Raw genomic sequence first — 19182 nt, forward strand, 5'->3', positions numbered from 1 at the left:
CCGGCCCCTCCCTGTGGCTCTGCTCCAAGGTTGCCCTCCAAAGGTGAGGAGCAAGGAGAGTCACTAACTTTGTTACAATACTACTGAGAAGAAAAATAATACTGCTATTCTTTTCAAAAGGAAAGCTTTTCTAATAAAATTTACGATTTTTGTTAATATTCTGATTATAAACCAAACGTTGGCAGCCATATGTAGGTATGTTTGCTATGGACAGGATTCCGAGGTCATACTTGCAAAGACAACTTTAGAATTAGTTTAAATAAACCAATACATTTTCTCAGAAATTGTATAATTTCCTTCGGTTTACAATCCATGATCTGGGAAGTTTAATGTAATGTTAAATAATTTACTTTCTACCCTAAAAGTAAACTATAGAAAACTGAATCACTATTAGGATTGAATAACAAGGCTTTAACGGCTCAGTGGTTTTTCTTAAGAGTATATAAATATATAAATCTTGAAAAGGTAACACTGTTAGTTGAGCTGTAAAATCCATAAAAATAACAGTTCTGCCACAGTGCACAGACCAGTTCATTCGTTTTGCTTCCCCCACCCCCCAACCAAGCAGCTTTCCGGTTAGAAGTGGAAGACAGAAAATCATACATCCTATGTGAAATAATGAACATGGTAGGAAACGGTGTGCAAAAAATAACCTTTAAAATTCCATACTCCAACATCACAGATGCCCAGCAAGAGGACTTTCAACTGGTTTAATGAATATTCGGGCTGATCTCCACATCCTCCCACAGTGCTGTCCGCAGACTCAGAGCCCAGGTCTTATGCTGCAACGGGGAGAGTGGTCTTCGGTCTGGAACAGGACGGGGGTGGGGGGGAGGGGTCCCCTAGCCGACCTGCTGAAGGGTGCCTTGAAGAAGGGCCTGTCAGTTGTGTGCAGGAGCTTCCCGAAGGTACTGGGGAAAATCCCCGGCGTGGCCTGCGACCTGCTCCTCCGTTCTGGCCATGCCGGCACCCATCTCCGACAAAGGCCTCAAGTCCGGTGACCTTGCTGTTAGACCTTCCGTTGCTCGGTGGCCTCTGCGTCAAAGCGAGGCACGCCCTCCCAACGTGGCAGGAGCTGCTGTGCTCGGCCAGCACAGCCACACACTCGTCTACCCTAGTGAGCAGGTCCGGATTCCAGGCTCACATCCCGAGTGTCAACCTTGGGCTGCCTCCCGGCTTTGGGCAGCAGGCAGGTGGTGCAGCCCAAGGCACGGCAGGACATCCGGGTCCCCCTCATCCTCCCATGGTCCTGAGGGGCTGCTGTCCCCATTCCAGGCAGCGCCCTGGGCCTTGGCCTCCTCAGGCCCCTCACACAGTGGCCTGCAGGGCGACCCTCCATGGCCCACAGCAGCCTGGCTTGCCCAATGCTGCTATTTCTAACATGATCCCCTGTATCTTGGAGGCTGGGCTGTGTTCCCAGCCACGGGCAACATGCCCTTGTGCTGTGTCCTCTTCCTTGAGCAGGGGGGGACCCTCTCCAGGCAGGTCCTGTGCTCCTCTGCCCTGGCTCCAGGGCCAAACCGTGGGGGCATCTACCCCCACCCCTGCCCGGCTGGGGTTTTAAAGCTACAGGACAATGTAAACTTGGGTTTGTTTCCCTGGCCCCATGAGGCTGCTGCGGTTCCTTAGAGCCTCCTGTGCCACAGGCTGAGGCAGCCTCTCTCCAAGGGGCTGCAGCCATGGTCCTGGCCCCACAGATGGAAAGCTCCATCTCCAGAAGTCAGGACCAGAGGTGTGTGCTTAATTAATTTGAGACACAGTACAGTGTTTGCCTTCCCCCAGAGCTGGGGCACGGAGGCCCCGAACAGTAAAACAACTCATTAATGGCTTGGTTTTGTCTAGCAGTCACTGCTGGAATCCAGGCTCCAGGCTACGGGGCCAGGAAGGCTGCCACGACAGGCCACGACAGGCCACTTCTCAAGAACCCGGCTCACGGCACTCCACGAGGTGCATGGCACCCGCTGCTCTCAACGAGGCTGGCACACAACTAGAGGCGGTTGTCCCCGTTGACCCGAGTCCTTCGTGGGGCCCTGGACACAAGGAGAGAGTGTCCTTACCGGCGGTGGGGCCTCAGAGTGCAGTGGGACAGCCCAAAGCCAGACAACTGTAACTTCCACCCACCCAGGAGGCAAGAGAAGGACCCGGAGGGGCAGCAAGCACTTCTTCCCATCGCTCCCACCATCCCCCGCCTCCAAGCTGCACACTGGCCACCCATCCTCCAGCCCCTCACCTCCGTTCCCGACTGTCAAAATGGTCTGCCAGATGCTCTTGGGAGATACGAAAGTCCTCAAACGGCTGCTGGTAGCGGGCTTCAAAGGAACCTTCCCGGCCCCGGCCATGGAACAGCTGGCCCGAGGCATCGGAGCCCCGCTCCCGCAGAGACATACTACTGAAGGGACTGACGTCACCGTTCTCCTGCTTCAACAAGGGCGGTGCACGAGAGATCAGTGCCTCCCCAGGGCCTTGTGAGGCTGCTGCCTGGCTCCTCCCCAGCCCCCCTTCCTCGTGCTCACCTTGGCAGGGAAAACTTCGATCTTGATGAGCAGGGAGGCCAGCTCCAGGTCCTCACTGTAGTTGTTCTTCAAAGGCACGGCTCTGTATCCTAGGAGGAGAAGGCCTGGCCCTCAGCCCAGGAGGGAGCCAAGCAGGGGCCTGCGCCCCCCGCCCCCCACCCCGTCCCCAAGCTAGATCCCGGGCATTGTCTCTAGGAAGGATCCTCACCTGCCTTCAAGCCCTTCACTGGGAAGGTGGCCTGAGCCAGGAAGTTCTGGTCACTGAACATGTCCTCCTCATACACCACAAAGCGCAGGAAGGCGAATTCCGGGTTACTGATCTGGAAGTGGAAGGGCTTGGCGGGCCAAACAGGGTTCAGTCCGTTGTCCACTGCAAAAGTCAGGGCAGAAGGCCTCAGGCCACCACCAAGAGAGGACAGGGTCACTGGCGTGGTTGAGTGGGGAAGGCAGACCTACCCACAAATTCTGTCTTCTGTTTGATGCTGTCATACTCTGCTCCGGCCACCTCAATCTCCACAAAAGGACACACGATGCCTCGGCCATTCTTCGGCAGGTGCCGGGCCCCCAGCACCTGTAAGGCAGGGTAGAGATGGGCTGGGGGACTGTCCTTTCCACTCCCTCCAAGTCCTCGCTATGCAGTGGAGGCAGTGCGCCCTCTGCTGGGCCCCAAAGACACGGCCCACTAAGTGGCTCATGGCATCAGGGCCCTGAGCAGTGGTACTGGAAGAAGCTTCAGCCAAACTTCTCATGGGAGTTTCTGTAATCTACTTCATCAAACGCATGTCTGTTTCAATATGAAAATCTTTTAAGTTACTTCCCCACAAGGTAAAAAAAAAAAAAAAAAAAAAATCGAAGTCTCTTCTCGGGAAAGCAGCACCCACTCACCTTGTGCTATCCTCACCTCCTTCAACACTGCTCAGCCCCACCCGCCCCGCACCCCACAGCTTCTCACCAGGGGGCATTAAGTGCTCAGGGACTGTTCTAAAAGACAGCTGGGGATGGGGGTCACTCTCCCTCAAGCCCCGTTCCAGTAAGTGCCGTCCCGCTGGCTCCTGCGGATAGCTCACCACGGGCCCTGGTTTCCTGTCCTGCCAGGCAGCGGCTACCCATGGCCTCACTGGACAGCCTGACTCTTCAGTGCCAAGAAGTGGCTACATTTAGCCCACCTGCCTCGGGCTTTCGCCACTCTGGGCCCAGCCCCACGGTGGAGACTTGCAGCTGCCTTCCTATCTCAGAGGACGGTCACACCTTCCTCACGCTCAGGAGCCAGTTCAGTGCCCCCCGCCAGTCACACAAACCGGCACCGCATCCCTGACTCCAGAAACGAGCCCCAGAAAAGCAACCCCTGCCCACCCTAAAGCCCACAGGCGAGCACCACCCACCTCAATGCAGATGGCATATGGCTCCAGGCCTCGGAGACTGCTCTTGTCAAAGGGATCAAAGGCCTCATCCCGCATGGTGCTCGGCTGCAGCACGTAGCCACAGTGGCCACCGGCCATGAAGAGGGCCTGGTTCATCTGCATAGGCTTGTCTGAAAGAGCCGAGTTACAGTGGACTCTGGCCCGATGGCGCCCCTCCCCGCCCCACGGGGCACCTTCTCACCTGGGGTCTGGAAGTTGAGAGCCACGAGCTGACTGCCACAGATCCACATGGGCAAGGGGTCGTAATTGGAAGAGTCCAGCCGCTGGCCCTTGGGGTAGATGCGGGAGAGCTGCAGCCGGTTGTACTGGAGAAACTTCTTGCCTTTGGCCTTGTTCACGTATTTCTCAGCCTTGGTTTCCGGGAAGGACGACATGTCCCGGTAGCAGGCACGTTCTGTGCCAATCTCTGGATCAAACAGGGAGAATGCTTACAGAGCCCACCCACCCGGGCAGCTCCCCCACCCCCCATACAAAGGGACACAATTTACATCTTCCACCTGCCAGGGAGGGCGCCCAAACACACCCCCACCAGCCCTCGGCCCTTACTCTCTTCATCGAAGGGAACAGGCCGACAGTAGACAACCAGCTCGGAGAGCTCCAGGGCGATCTTCTTCCTCCGCTCCATCATCTTGCCCTCCGTGAGCTGGTGACACACACACATGGCCTGATGCCCCACCCGGAAGGATGCCCCTGCCAGCTTAGGCATACCCACAGTGCAGGTGCTCTCTGGGCCCTGCCCTGTCCCCCGAATCTCCCACACCCCTCTGGACAGTACACCCCAGAATCCTCCTTCCTTTTCTCTGCCCCCAAGGCCACACTTGCCCTCCTAAGACTCTTAGAGGCTGATATCCTCATCACCCACACCCCAGTGACAGCTCAGGGTCCTGGGGTTGGCTGCACTCTTTGGTGATGCTTTGTAACCATCGGGTACCCAGCCTCCCTTAAGCAAGGCAGCCTCCTGTGACTTCAGTGGGGACTCAGGTCTCTGGCTCGGTCTCAGGTCTCGGTGCTGAGGAGACTCCTCCCACCTTGCAGGCCTAATGGCTTCACACCCTCAGATGCCCCCCTGCCCGACACAGCCACCTACCCACCGCGGCCGCTCACAAGCGCGTCCCGTCCTGTCCTCATAGCTCCAGAGCCCCACTTTCTTCCATCAAGGGCTCCTACACGCACATTCTTACTTCCTCTTTCAGCCCAGACCCCAGAATCCATCCCAACTAGCCAGTCTGCCAATAAAATCCTCAGCACCTTCTGTTCTCTGTGCGGCTCACAGGCACCCATCCTCCAAAGCAGCCACAGACCTGCCTTGTCACCTTCCACCCACACCAACCACCCAGGGAATGGCCATCACACAGAATTCCCTTAACCCCTGTGAATACATCCTTCCCTCCGCTCCCCCAGGCTCAGCGGAAGTGGCCTCCCTCCTCTCTGCTGGCTCCTCCTACAGCCAAGCGTGAAAGCTGGCCCCAGCTCTAGCCCCGTGGAGACCTACCACCACGGTTCCTAGTAGTGACACTAGGGCCAGTTGCTGCTGCCGAAACGCCGGGCACTTTCAGGTTATCGTGCCCATTGGTACCTCTGCAGCCCTCACACATCAGATACCATCCACCCCTGGCCACCGCCAGCCTCTCGGCCCTGCCCTTCCGGGCTCCCCCTGCCACCAACACCCTCCAAAGTTAAACCCTCTCCCCACTCCACACCACCCATTCCTCCCAAGCCTCTGGGCACCCGCTCCTGCTTCCAGCACAAGACTGCTCTTGCTCGGCCCGTGTGTCCAACTGCCGACCACGCAGATCCACAGGGTGGCCCATGGCCGCTATCCATCTCTGTCCTGAACGAGCCACACGGCCTGCTGTGTGTGTGTGTGTGTGTGTGTGTGTGTGTGTGTGTGTGTGTGTGTGTGTGGTTTCCTCCAGGTCCCAGCCTAGAGGCAGGCCTAGTGCTGCAGGCCTCACCCCCAACAGGTTCACATGCTGCCCACCTGCACCCCCGCACCCCACAGATGCCCCTTACCCTGGCGTCTGCCGTCTGGGCCACTTCTCGGATCTTCTTCACCCAGTCCTGCAGCTCCTCTTGTGAGTCAGCAGCGACATCCAGGGACCAGTGCGCCACGGAAGCCATACTGATGGAGAAGACGAACAGCCGGTTGTTCTTGCCCTCGGGACGGATGGCTGGGAGAGCAAGAGAAACAGGGCTTGGAAAGACGTCCCCGTCCCCCACACTACAGCCCAGGCACTGGCTCGGAGCCCCTCACTACCTGCCCTCCACCCCACAGGGTGTGAGGGAGGTGATGCTGCGCTGCCAGGAGAGGCGACCAGGGCTCAAACCCCGGTCTCGTGCGGGTCACGTGCCCCACCCTGTCTCCAAGGTCCCGTCACACCGTGGCCCAACCAACAAGGACTGTGGAGGTCAGCTAGCCTTCCGCATCACCCAGTGCCTGGCTCAGGGTAAGCATGCAGGGGGTCAGAGCTGGAGGTGAAGAATCGAGACTGGGGTGTCAAGAGAGTATCCAAGCACGGGGAGAGCTCAGAGTGAGGACAGCCTTTGGGAGGCCAGCCACTGGCTTCTTCCCACAGAACACAAAGGGAGCCACAAAGGAGAGCCTGACCCTGAAGAACCGTGGGCTGGGGAAAGGGGTGGGGGCTCACCAATCTGACAAGCTGGCACATCCAAGACCCCCCGGAGCAAATCCCCCAAAGGGCTGTTCTCGTCCAAGTGCTGTGGAAAGCAAAGCCCATGGGTCATCAGCACATCTGCTTTATATAGATGCATGGGAGGAGATGTCTGTGTGCGTGCAACAAACACACCTTATGCACACACCCATGACAACACAAACACAGCAGGTGTATTGGAAACTGCGGACCCCACAGGGGTGTGACAGGACCGCAGGTGACTGGTGGCTGTGCATGCACAGGTACACCCGACACTGTGTGTGATGGGCATATGCACAAGAAGAGTCTGGGGACGGGGATTCTGTCGCACCAACATGGCTCTGCTCTCACCTCCCTCTCAGGCTCCAGGGCTGCGGGGCTGACCATCTCTTCCACGTAGTTTGACGGGAACCACAGCTGCTTCTTCCCACCATAGTCCCCCCGCCACCTGTGGAAGCCACAGGGTGCTGACCCCAGCAACCACTCCAAACTCCCACAAGGAGGATATCCCTTGTCAGAGTCCCTGCACCTACGCCAGGCTGCAGGAGCAGCGCTGGTGAGCAGGTATGTGGGACAGACACACCACGACAGCACAGTGGCAGGTGCACAGGGGGGCCCCCGCCTCCCAGCCCGCCACACATGCCAGAGGCTTTGGCTCTGGGGACCAGGCTCACCAGCCACCTTCTTGCTTCTCCACGTTCTGGATGATGGCGCTCTTAGTGAAAGTCAGCTCATCCTCTCTCTGGGCCTTGTAGTCAAAGAGTGCTTTCACTGCACACTGAAGAGGGGGAGACACTGGTTAGAGCAGGCAGTCTATCCTCGCCAATCTGCTGACGTGGGGCAGCCCCCCCAGATAGTCCTCGCCATCAGCCCTACAGGAGGCTCCAGGACACGTGTGACCCAGGGCCTCTGCCACGGAGGCTCCTCAGGGTCCAGGTGGAACATTGCAAGCCCCTCAGCCCGGGCCACAGGGAGATTCTTGAATCTCCCCCAGAAGCCAGGGCTCACAGGCTAGGAGTGTCTGTAGGTGCCCCGGGTGCCTCCCCCAGGACCTGAAAGCCTATGGGCATGACTGGGACCCCATCATTCCTCATCTGGAAAGTAGGAGAAAAAACCTTGTCCCAGGCTCCCTGGCTGCTGAGGGACAAAGCACAACTCCTTACTCCTTAGAGAAAAAAGCAGAGAGAGAAAGGTCCTTTCCGAGGGATCTGCACGAGATAAGGGAGTGAGCAGCAAAGAACAAAGTTTCTGGCCCTTGTGGCCGACCCCCGCCCTGCTGCCACCCAGGAAGTAAATGAGACTTACCCTGAGGAGCAGTTTGGAGGGGTCAGTGTTGACCCCTAGGGACAGGGACTGGGAGGGGGTCAGCCCCAGGAGAGCTGTGGTCAGACACCAACCACACATCTCTCACAAGCTCTAAGGACTCGGAAAACCACAAACACCACTTCTCCACAACGACCACAGATGCACCCCTCCGCCCCCAGCAGAGAAATACAAGCCCAGAGCAGCCAGGAGCCTCTCTAGCTTCCTGTGCCCAGACACCCGAGGTCGTACCTTGAAAGTTGGCATAGGATTCGCCTCCACATAGAAGCCTGGGTTGCGGCCCTCATACAGGGCCCCGTAGTCTGGCTCCTGGAAACAGGACCGAATGATAGACGTTAACACCCAGAGAGAACAGGGGCTGCTGGCTTCCCTGTGCCCCTCAGTCGGTGAGGCAGGCCTCCTCCACATGGCCTTCCTCTCCAGGCCAAGTCTGCCCCCTCCCCTGGCACCTGGTTCACCGGCATCTTGGACCTTAGCAGCATGGCTTTGCCCTTCCCTCTCTCCCAAGTTCTTAACCCTTGAGGCCCACCCCATGATTCCGAAACCTCTCTGTTCCCCAAGGCCCAAGGTGCTGCCCGACATTCTTGCTTAGTGTCTCGCTCACTCCCCACTCGGCACCCCCACCCCACGCTGCCTATCCATCAGCCCAGCCCCGGGCCCCAGTGTGCATAGTCCTCTCTCTGGTCACCTGTGCTCACCAATGCCAAGTCTCAAGCAGACCTCTCGCCCTAGTCCCCATCAGTCCAAGTCCTGAGCCCTCTCTGTCCCCGTGCCGTCTGTGTAGCCTTCTACCTCACATGCCTCACCCTCATGCCTCTGCCTCCTGCAGCCAACTCCCCTGCCCTGGCGACAGTCCAGTTCACACCTCCTGAGTAAGCTTCTGGCCTTGGGCCTACCTTTCCCTGCATGAGCTCCTGGACCGCCTTCCCCACACCCCGGCTCGCGGGGGCTCTCTGCTCGAATGCCTTCACCTAATGCATGCCCATCCTCGCAGACACATTCTTGTGGCAGACATTCCCTCTGGGACACCGTCCCGGCACCCACACCATGGCCCCTAGCTGGGCAGAGTGACCCTCCCAGGAGCTCCTACAACATTCCTGGCTTCTGTGTCCCACATACCGACTGTCCTGCCACTGCCCAGCAGCTAGCCCAGGGTCACCCTGTCCACCACGCCCCCTCAAGCACTGGGCCCTCACAGCTGTGCCGATCTTCTCCAGCGCCTCCTCGTTGATGGGATAGCGCAGCTTCATCTTGCGGTACAGTGGGTGCTTCTCATAGTAGCTGATGAGGTCCACGAGGCTGTCGAACTCGGAGTTGCCCAGGACCACCGTCTGGCCCTCCTGCTGGACGCGGCAATGCTTGATCTTGCCCTCAGCCCTTAACACAACAGCCACACAGGGTCAGGGCAGCCCAGACTCAGGCATAACCCCACACCACCTACAGTACCCCGAGGCCACACCCCTCACCGGAAGGAGATGGCGTAGGAGTTGGGCTCATTCCGTTTCCTCACCAGGAAGGCCCCATCCCGGGGGACGCGCATCAGCATGTGCTCAGCCTGAGCTCTGGTCAGGCTGGCATGGTACCACCTGAGGACAGGCCCAAGTCAAGCCCTGGCCATCACCTCTCAGGTCCCCCACCCAGCCCTCAGCCCCTCCCTCACTCTTTGCTCTCGTGGGCATTGGTCTGCGGGACTGGCTCTGAGAGGCGCATCTCAAATTCGTTGCAGCGTAGGGGCACCTGCTGGTAGTGTGTGATGAGGTCATAGAGCGAGTCAAAGACCAGGTTGTCTGTCAAGAAGAACTTGGGGGCCCCAGCGTCCTGCCGAGAGTGGATCCGGCAGTGCTGGACTTTCCCATTCCGCCTGAGGGAAGACAGGGAAGCAGTGAGGAGCAGGCCGGGCCCAAGCGAGGTACCTAAGTTGTTCGGGTGTGGGTGGCCCTGCAGGAGGGCTTCAAAGCACCCTGAAAAGTATATGTGTGTGCATGCATGTGATGAGATCACGTTCCATGGGAGAGCCCGTGACAGAGACCAACTACGGACCGTGGTGGTCTCTGGGAGGTGCCGCGTCAGAGTATACACGCGCCAGGAGTGGGTTACCAGAAAGAGAGGGTATAGTCGCCCACGAAGGTCTCGCTCTCTCGCACGAGGAAGGAGCCATCAGGGGCCCCGGTCTCAATGCAGTACTCGGTAAGCAGGCGCTCAGCGATGTGCCGCCCATCCCGTCCTGCCCCGAGCTTCCCGTGGAACCATTTCTCACTGGAGTGCAGCTCTGTGCTGCCACTGGCCTGTGGGGGGAGGGCAACAGCAAAGACACTCAGTGACTCTGACCCCAGCCCAGCCCCCAGCCCTGGGCTGGCCCCTCACCTCCTTGGGCTCCTCCTCATCCTCGTTGCCCTGGTCACTGCTCGTCTCCTCAGAGTAGTAGATTTTGCTGCTGGTCAGGACGAAGTAGTGGGGATACCACTCCTAGAAGACAGAAGTGGGGCCCATGAACGGAGCCCTCCTCCCGTGGTGCCCCTCCCCATGCTTGGCCTGGCCTGGCCCTCACGTGGTTCACAGGGTCCTCCAGGTAGAGGATGCCATTCTTGATGGAGTTGCTGATATCGTTCTCGGAGTACATCACTGATGTAGGCACCTCTTCATAGGCACTGCCCTCTGCCAGCTTCTTGTGCTATGGGGACAGGCCAGGACATGGCAATGCCCCCTAGTCCCAGCGTCCCTCCTCCTCACCCAGGCTGCAATGGCCTGGGAGAGGTGCTGGGAAGTGTGGGGGGCTCACCCCTACCTTGATAAGGATCTTCCTCTTGAGCTGGTTGGGTGAGGGGAGTCCATCGGCAGCGATGTCCACAGGCTTGGTAAGGAGTGTGTCCCCAAGCACCTTCTTGAAGTACTGTGCCATGTTCCTCTGCTGGGCAATGCTGCAATGGTCCTCAATGGACAGGATGACCGGGTACCTAAAGGGTAAGGAGCCAGTGCAGTGACAGAGGCCTTACAATTCTGAGGGATCAATGCTTAGTACAAACACCCCCTCAGAGAAGGAGGTGTTAGGGACCAAGGCCCTGGAGGCCCTGTCTATAAGAAAGCTACCCAGAGAAGATGCTGGCCTTGGTTGCTGGAAGGGTTAAGAAGGTTCCACAGGGGCACCAAAGGGTGCAACAGGAACAAAGGGGTGGAACCCCTGCAGACAGAGGTCCCCAGAGTTGGTCCAGCTATGGGGGCTCTCCCAGCAGTGCAAGAGACATCCCACGCCAAGAAGGTAAGGAGAGACAGGAATCACCCTCCAGTTAGCTGCCGGAGCCCCCGATGATCCCTTCAGTGAGGCATGAGAGACTAGTGAGCACAGGTAGGGGTGAACAGGAATTGCAGGACAGCAGGTAGGGATGTGGACAACTCTCTGGGCTGTGAAGGGAAAGGGGTTGGTAGGACAGTGGCCTAAAGAGACCACTGGGGTTAAGGAAGTATTTTTTGCGGACGGGTAGAGCTTTAGTTTGTTCCACAGGCTAGAGAAAAACCATTGAAGAGGGCGGACCATGGATGTAAGAAACAGGGAGAGGCTTAGGAAGAATGGGTCAAGCAAACGGCAAGAGGACGAAAGAAAAATGGGGCATGGGGACAGGGCACTGGAGGGGACCCTCTGTCACAGGACAGAGCTGGAGCCAAGCTGACCCCAGCCCTCCTCCCTTCTCTCCCACTCACTCTGAGGCCACAAAGGCGTGCTCCTTGATAGTGTGCAGGACGTCTGAGAACTTGATCTTGGTGGTAAGGGTGTGTCCATGGTAAATGACTGGCATCCCATCTGGGCCATCCCAGCAGTCCACTGGGGAGCAACATGACCACAGTCAAGAGGGCAGGCCCCCCCAACCTCCTCCCCCAGCCCTGGCCCTCACGCACACTCAATGCAGCGACAGCCCATCCGCAGGCAGCGAGCGTAGGCTTCCAGGGAGGACTCGCTGGAGAACTGGTCCCCGGTCAGGTATCTGGACAGGGAAGGAGAGGCAAGCGTGGCTGGGTGAGTGCCTCCCTCCCAAGGGTGGGCCAGGTGGGGCCCAAGGGAGGCACTCACGTGTTGTGGGAGGAGGAGATCCAGTAGTGGGAGAGGGGGTTGTTCATGGTTTCTGGGCACACTGCATCCAGCTGTGAGTTCCACACACTGTTCTCTTTGGAGAACAGGAAGGTGACAAACTGTCCAGGAATGGGCAGGAAAAGAAAGCCAGAGTGAGCCCCTACCCCAATCTGCTGGCATGGCAGTGGTGGGAAGGAGAGGATGCTCATGGTCTACTGTGGTGGGCCAGGAAACCAGTGTGTGTTGGGGGGGGGGGGGGGTGAGGGGAACGAGGTAGCTAGCACCCCTAAGGAGAATCTGGCTCCTGGGACCCAGGTGGGCTTCTGGTCGGCAACCCCCATTCTGGCGAGTGAAAGGCAGGGCTCACCTCATCCAGGAAGAAGTACGGCTCTTCAATCTCTCGCAAGGGGTCTCGGAGAAAGCTGAGCATAAATTCTTGCACCTGAAGCTGGTCGACGGCCCACAGCTCCTGGTGGGGGTGGGGTGGTGAGGAGCGCACGAGACGCGGCCCGTGACGAGCCCAGTCCCTACCCCCCAGCCAGGCGCCCTGGCACCGCCGAGCCCAGCCATACCCCCTGGTACTCAAGGAGGAACTGCTGGAACTCAGGAACGGACACGCGACAGAGCTCCGGCCGCTCCACCGCCCTGTGGGGAAGAAGGGAAGTACCTGGCAGCCAGCTGGCTGGCACAGCCCACAGACAGTGAGGAGCCCCTCGGAAGGCAGAGCCCAGCTCCCGGCCAGCACAGCTGCCCCAAAGGGTTCCGCATGGCTCACCCCCTCCCAATGCCTCCCACCTATATGGGGAGGGACCAGGGTAGAACCCTACCGCCCCACTTCAAACCAAACCTCAGGGCACTGGCTTCCAAGAAGGGGAGGTCCATCTGCAGGAGACAGAACCTGGTCAGAGTGAGAGCCCCTGGGGAGGCCATGTGGGAAAAGGGCTTTCAGGAAGAAAGGCTGGGGCAACAGACAGGGGTGGGCCTCAAGAGGAGAAGAGCTGGAGAAATGGCACCCAAAAGCCCTCAAGCGGGGCAGCAGGGCTGAGGCAAGCAGGGCAGGGGCTGGGGTGGGAAAGCAGGGGCAGGGGCCATGGGAGGGCAGGTGGCTCATGCACCGTCTTCTGGGCGCTGTACATGAGGCTGCGGTACAGCTGAGCAAACTGCCCATAGGTGATGTCACTGCTGCGCTGCTCCAGGTCCTGCATGGCACAGGACAGGGCTCCGGTCAGGCCCACAGCAAGGGGCGCCCGGGCTGCCCCCACTGCCTGCCTGTGGATGGCCTGAGAATTCCCTACCGTCAGACGCTCTCGGAGGAAGCGCATGTTGGGGACCCGGTAGTTGACCTGGGACAGCATGTTCTTCAGGTCCTTGGCTGATATACTGAGGAAAGAGAGACATCCCCAGTGGCATCACCCAACCTCTCATGACCTCTGACCTATGGGCTGAGTCCACCTGGGGTTGGACAGGTAAGCACTACCCTTGGACCTATGTTTCTGATGGGGAGACTAAATCACAACCCTTGGGGTGACCAAGAGAAGTCCCCTCCTTTCTCTGGGCCTCAGTTTCCTCATCTGAGCAAAGAAAAAGGCCATGATTCTGGCAAGAAAGGAGCAAACAGGCCCAGGGAAGTGGGTCAGGATGGGGGAGGGGAGCCAATCTTTAGGTGTCAGGCACTCAAGCCTGTACCTCTAGTCCCCCAGGCTCTCCCAGAGGCTGTTGGTCCACCCAGAACACAGGGAGGCAGCCTCCCCCTGCTGAACTTCCAGGCCCCGCACAGCTTACTCACATATTCCCTGTGAGGGGCAGCTCAACAGTGATTCCTCCCCAGTCACCCTGGAATGCTGGGAGTTTGTGCCTCAATACCCAGAACTGGTGGTGGTAGCAGGGGCGGGGGAGGGCCTGCTCAGTGAACTACCACTGCTGGTGACTGGGCACTCTCCTGGGGTCCTTCGGGAAACCGTCCCTGCCCTCCGGGGCCCAGGATTTGGGGACAGGGGACACTGCTGGGCCCTGGCAGCAGAATGGAAAAGATGGGGGAAAGGGGGGCTTTCCCCTCCTCCTGCTCAGGAGCCTGACAGGCAGCAGCAAAACTTCCTTCCAGGATCCACCTCTGTACTGAGTGGTCTTAGCTGGTGCTGGCAAGTGCTGTTGAGCAAGTGCCCGCTCTCTGCAGGCACCGGCTCATCTCTGACCCCGAGTCACCAGGAGGGAGACTGTCAGGGTCCTTGCTCTGCAGGTTAGGAAACTTGCTGCATCACCAAGCTTTCCCTCTGTGGACTCTTTGCCATTAGCATTACAAGCTAAGCAAGCTATCTCTCTGACCAAAACACCTGTCTTGACCCAGCTAACCTCTCCAGCTACCACCCCCTTCTCTGCTCCCCTTCACAGCAACACCTTGAAGGAGCCATCCACACTCCCTTTCCTTCCCTGAACTCGCTTCTCCACTCCTCAAGGTCACCAACAACCTCTGTGCTGTCAAGTCCAAAGGGCACCTCTCTGTCTTCAACACACTTGACAAGGCCTGGCACAGCCAACCACTCCCTCCTCCCCAGGCTTCCAAAACTCACCACCCCCCCACCCCCCGCCAGGTTTTCCTCTTACCTCACGAGTTGCTACTTCCCTTGGCCAGCACCTCTTCACCTCTCGAATCCCCAGTGTCCGAGCAGCCTGGGATCAGATGCTAGCCCTCTTCCCTTTTCAGGCTATGCTTACCCCCACCCCCCACCTCAGGTGATCTCCAGCCTCATGGCTTGTAGAAGAAACATCTCTATACTCCTGAGGTAACATCTCCTGCCCCAACTTCTCCCTTAAACTCACTCTACCCACCTGCCAACTCCATGGCTCTACCTGGACATCTAAGGGCGTCATAAAACTTAATACACCCCAAATGAACCCGTAAGCTCCCCAAATGTGCTCCTCCCATGGCCTTCCCCATTTCAGTCAATGGCAACCCCACCTTTTCAGATGCTCCAGCCAAAAAGCTTACTGTTATCCTGGACTCCTCTTTCTTTTGCATGCCAAAATCAATGGTAGGAAATTCTATTGGATTCTATCTTCAAAATACAGCAGAGCTCAGGGACGCCTGGCTGGCTCAGTCAGTTAAACATCCAACTCTTAATCTCAGCTCGGGTCATGATCTCAGGGTTTTTGAGACCGAGCCCCATGTCGGGGTCTGCGCTAACAGCGCGGAGCCTGCTTAGGATTCTCTCTCCCTCTTTCTCTCTCAAAATAAACAAACTTTAAAAAAAATAAAACAAAACATTAGAGCCCAAATCCAACCACTTCCTTCCCCCCGCCCACTCAAACTCTCATCTTCCACCTGGAATGCTGAAGGGGCTCCCTGGCCAAGCTCTCTGGCTCTGCCCTGCCCTGGACTCTCCAGAGGCACCAGCATTCCTGTGCAACTCAAGTCAGGTCACCAGATGCCTCCCTTCAAAACCCTCTGTGGTTTTCCAGCTCTTTCACAGCAGCAGTCAAATGCCCTTACCATGACCTGATCTCTGTCCTCCACCTCTCCTTGGCCCCTCTGTCACAGGACAGCTTCAAAGGCACGAGCTTCAGAAGGCACCCCCTTACACACTACAGGCCCCTGACCCTCTCTGTAGGACACCCAGAGCCAGTTCTCCATGTCCTGTCTCTGTCCCCAGCGGCAGGGCACACAGCTTATAGTCCCTGGCCTCTCTCACCAGCCTGCACCAAGGCCATTAGAGGGCTTTCTGCAGGAAGTTACTTGTGCCAGAACCACTCGCCTGCCCCCCAGCTCTGCTAAAGGCAGGCCTCCCTGGGTCCTCTGGTTCTCCAGCAGCTGCTCAGAGATATGGCTACTGTTCTGGCTGCCCCAACCCACCTGCTGGGCTACAGGCACAGCTCAAAACCTACCGATCCTCACGATTCCGATCCACCGAATAGAACTGCTTCCTCAGCCACCTGGAGGAAGAGAAGCCTGAAGTGAGAACACTTCTCCAGCCAGACTAGTTCTGGGGAAGTCAGTAGGCAGTGTCCGGGCACACAAAGGCCTGTGTCCCTGCCTCTGCTCCCTAGAACCTAATGCCTCCAACCCTAACTACATCAAGGGTGGTTCTTACCTTTCAATCTGCAGAGGTGTGGCCGCCTGCAATGTATCTTCCATCAGCCAAGTTAACCCCTTGATCCACATGTTCACTTCATCCTCAGATGTAGCTGTGATCAAGGGGTAAAGAGCTGAACTGAGGACACATACTTCCTGCCGAGCCAGGAGCCAGTAGATATTCCCTCTAACTACCCCCTACACCTCCTCCAGACCCTGGACTCCTACCTTGCAGGCTCAGGGTCTTCAGGCGGAACTCCATCCCATACAGTATGACAAAGCAGTGTGACTGGTCTGTTCGGAAAGCAGGATCCTCTTGGTAGCGATCAAAATCCCGTGAGGTCTTCCCTGGGCGGATCTCCTTGATTTCTCGAATGTCAACTAGGAAGACAGAGAAGAGACCAAGATCAGGCTGGGGTCTCCAAGTCCACAGCAAAATGAGGGCAGCCTGGTTTCCTCACTCATTCCCATACTCTCCCTCAGGGAAGGATGACAAAGAGAGACACCCTGTCCAGGGGCAGAGCCAGGAATGCTCACAGTCCCACTAGGTGGTAAAAGAGAGTTGGGCTAAGCCTAAGGACAGGCCTCTACTAAAAGCTGAGCTGTCTGAGGGAGCAGACAGCCCCATCCTGTGTACCTTCCCTTGCTGAGAATGTAGGCAGGTCACTCTGACCTGGAAAAAAGCTGGACTCTAAGAGAGAGAGAAATGGGGACTAAGGCTGTTCTTCTGTGAGGACCATTTCCTGACACAAAACACACAAACCAAACTGTAAAGTCCCAGGGCAGGGCTAGGAAGACCCAAATTGTCTCAGGATCCATGGGAGAAATGAGGGATCAGGCCCAGGGGACTGATGTACCCCTGAAAAGACATGCCCAAGCAAGTCTCAGCAAGAGGACTGGCAGTGGGTATCCAAAGGAATGTTTCCCCATCCTGACTGTCAAAGGGCCTGGTGCTCCCCTGCCCTGACACAGTACATATCGGGGAAGCACAGGGGCCCGAATGGCAGACAACCTGCCTCAGCCACTAATAAGGGAGATGATGCCAAGTGACTCATTTAACTTCTTCCAGTCTCAGTTTTACCATATATAAGGCCAAAGGCTTGACTGAATTTCTCTAGTAAACAGGGTGGTAGAAAAACATACATGGACTCTGGGATCAGACTGCCTGGACTAGAATCCCAGCTCTACCTCCCACCAGCTGTGTGACCTCAGCACAATGACAAACGCTCTGACCCCACTGTTTCATCTGTTAACACAGGTAACAAGTAACAGTGAGGGTGCTGGTAAGATCAGAAGTCCTAAGAGCCAAAACTGCCCAGCCCTGTATGTGGCACACCGGAGCTCATTCAATGCAAGCTCCCTTCCTCTGCTCCCTCACCAAAGTATGCTTGGGGCACAGGTTCTAGTCCCAGGCCTGGAGAGGGCCCTAGCACTGCGCAGCACAGAGAAGGGCTGCCTCCTGCCACACACCCATCAGATAGCCCGGTGCCGGCTGCGACCCTGGAGAGGGCAGACTTTCCAAGCCAGATAGAGACGGCTTTAAGGAAGATCTCTTCAAACAGAAGAAGCCTGGCTTACCACCAGAGAGGACTCTCCCTGAGCACTGCCCTGGCACTACAGCCCCTTCAAATGCTCTCAACCCAGACTGGCCCAGAAGATCTGGAGCCAGGAGTAGCTCTAGCACACTAGGGTCCACCCCCGTGGACCCCAGTGCCCTCCCAGCTCCAACCGTACACCATTCTGGCTGAATGCCCTAAGGGGTCCAGAACCGGGCCCTCTTCCTCTCCTTCCAGCCACAGGTGTGCCTCATCTATCCCACCTGAAATAGAGGCACTGCTTCTAGCCCCAACCCCAGCTGCTCCCATCAGAGCATTACTGGTTCTACCTGGACCTCACTCCCTGCTCCCTTGCCTTCATCAACCCCTTAGGCCTGGTCCTCCTGCTGAAACCCCTGCCCTCACCCCCAAGTCCTCTTTACCCATGAGCCACCCTTCCTAAGTTTTCTGAATCCTTAAAATAACATTGTTCTGATCCTTCCCAAAGTTGCTCATGGAGGAGAACATGCTCCTTCTCTGGACTTCAAGGCCCTTCTTGGTGGGGCCCAGTGATTTACACCCCCAGCTTCTTCCCTCCCATCTTTTCTGCTCCATCTAAACTCAGCTGGACCAAGCGCAAGAATGGCCAGTGCTTCTTATCACCCATTGCATCCCAGTCCCTAGGATGGACTGTCTACCGCCCAGGCTCTATCCTCTCCCTCCAAAGACCCAACTTGGAATCCTACAGCAATCACACCCATGACTGCTCATGGCAATACGTGTGTGTGTGTGTGTGTGTGTGTGTGTGTGTGTGTGACACAGAGAGAGAGAGAGAGAGAGAGAGAGAGAGAGAGAGAGAGAGAGAGGAGAGGGAGAGAGAGAACATTCCTCATCCCCCCCTAGGCCAGGCTTGCTGAAGGACTGAATGAACAAATGAAAAAAGCAGGCACACGGGTGGGGGAAGGGGCCACAAAAAGCGGGGGAGGGTTTAGAAACAAGGAGTTACACTCAGGTAGAAACAGGGAGGGTGGGGGGAACTGAGTCACAAAAACCCAGCCTGAGAAGATAGTTTCCAAGGATGGAAGGAGGAGCTGAACAGGGGAAATGCCCAGATCAGAAACTGCAGAATAACCACAAACCCTGCCCTTTGAAACAGAAACCAGCACACTTTTCCGGTGCAGAGCTGCTGTCATTCCCTCCCACACCTCTCACAAAGGCACAAAACCTCACACACACAAATGCATCTATGCCAGGGCCTGCATGCTCCACAGCCTGGGCCCTTCCTCTCAGCGGCCCGCCTATCACTAGAAGTAGTCCAGGACGTGCCTACTGCTCGGCAGGCAGCTAGAGGGTCAGTTGAAAGCTTGGGGCCAGGCCTCATGGAGCCCTGTGTGGGTGCACGAGCACATGTGCATGCACACGCAAGCACACACACACACACACACACACACACACACCCCACACACACTGCCAGCAGGCCCAGGAGAACTTCTGTCCTGTCCTGTGCTCCTGGGCACATTCCCCTGAGACTAGGCTGGAGGCAGAATGGGCTCCTGTCTAAGACAAGACTCAGGGAGGCCGAGCAGCTACAGAGTAGCTCCAGGCCAGGT

The 19182-nt window shown here is 57.4% G+C and overlaps 1 protein-coding gene across 2 annotated transcripts in view; it reads right to left on the reverse strand.

The window, feature by feature from the left end:
* Positions 1 to 272: 272 nt before the first annotated feature.
* The window catches only part of PLCG1 (phospholipase C gamma 1), a 36765-nt gene continuing 17855 nt past the window's right edge, over positions 273 to 19182 (reverse strand). Inside the window, exons 2-32 of one of the 2 annotated variants that reach the window (XM_042930961.1) lie at positions 16266 to 16418; positions 16057 to 16150; positions 15851 to 15898; positions 13267 to 13351; positions 13087 to 13170; positions 12819 to 12853; positions 12544 to 12616; positions 12339 to 12440; positions 11972 to 12090; positions 11800 to 11885; positions 11605 to 11725; positions 10694 to 10862; positions 10457 to 10579; positions 10273 to 10374; positions 10006 to 10193; positions 9569 to 9769; positions 9375 to 9494; positions 9105 to 9285; positions 8140 to 8217; positions 7260 to 7363; positions 6937 to 7033; positions 6583 to 6652; positions 5948 to 6105; positions 4481 to 4577; positions 4116 to 4340; positions 3896 to 4044; positions 2970 to 3084; positions 2722 to 2883; positions 2514 to 2602; positions 2231 to 2415; positions 273 to 2030 (exon numbers count right to left, since the gene is read on the reverse strand). In XM_042930961.1, coding sequence (XP_042786895.1) covers positions 1988 to 2030; positions 2231 to 2415; positions 2514 to 2602; positions 2722 to 2883; positions 2970 to 3084; positions 3896 to 4044; positions 4116 to 4340; positions 4481 to 4577; positions 5948 to 6105; positions 6583 to 6652; positions 6937 to 7033; positions 7260 to 7363; positions 8140 to 8217; positions 9105 to 9285; positions 9375 to 9494; positions 9569 to 9769; positions 10006 to 10193; positions 10273 to 10374; positions 10457 to 10579; positions 10694 to 10862; positions 11605 to 11725; positions 11800 to 11885; positions 11972 to 12090; positions 12339 to 12440; positions 12544 to 12616; positions 12819 to 12853; positions 13087 to 13170; positions 13267 to 13351; positions 15851 to 15898; positions 16057 to 16150; positions 16266 to 16418 — 3656 coding nt within the window. In that variant the 3' untranslated portion in view covers positions 273 to 1987. Of the gene's footprint in view, positions 2031 to 2230; positions 2419 to 2513; positions 2603 to 2721; positions 2884 to 2969; positions 3085 to 3895; positions 4045 to 4115; positions 4341 to 4480; positions 4578 to 5947; positions 6106 to 6582; positions 6653 to 6936; positions 7034 to 7259; positions 7364 to 8139; positions 8218 to 9104; positions 9286 to 9374; positions 9495 to 9568; positions 9770 to 10005; positions 10194 to 10272; positions 10375 to 10456; positions 10580 to 10693; positions 10863 to 11604; positions 11726 to 11799; positions 11886 to 11971; positions 12091 to 12338; positions 12441 to 12543; positions 12617 to 12818; positions 12854 to 13086; positions 13171 to 13266; positions 13352 to 15850; positions 15899 to 16056; positions 16151 to 16265; positions 16419 to 19182 lie in introns of both variants that reach the window. The other variant, XM_042930960.1, reaches the window with a different exon arrangement.

The sequence above is a fragment of the Panthera leo genome, chromosome A3 (assembly GCF_018350215.1).
Source record: "Panthera leo isolate Ple1 chromosome A3, P.leo_Ple1_pat1.1, whole genome shotgun sequence".
Taxonomy (NCBI): domain Eukaryota; kingdom Metazoa; phylum Chordata; class Mammalia; order Carnivora; family Felidae; genus Panthera; species Panthera leo.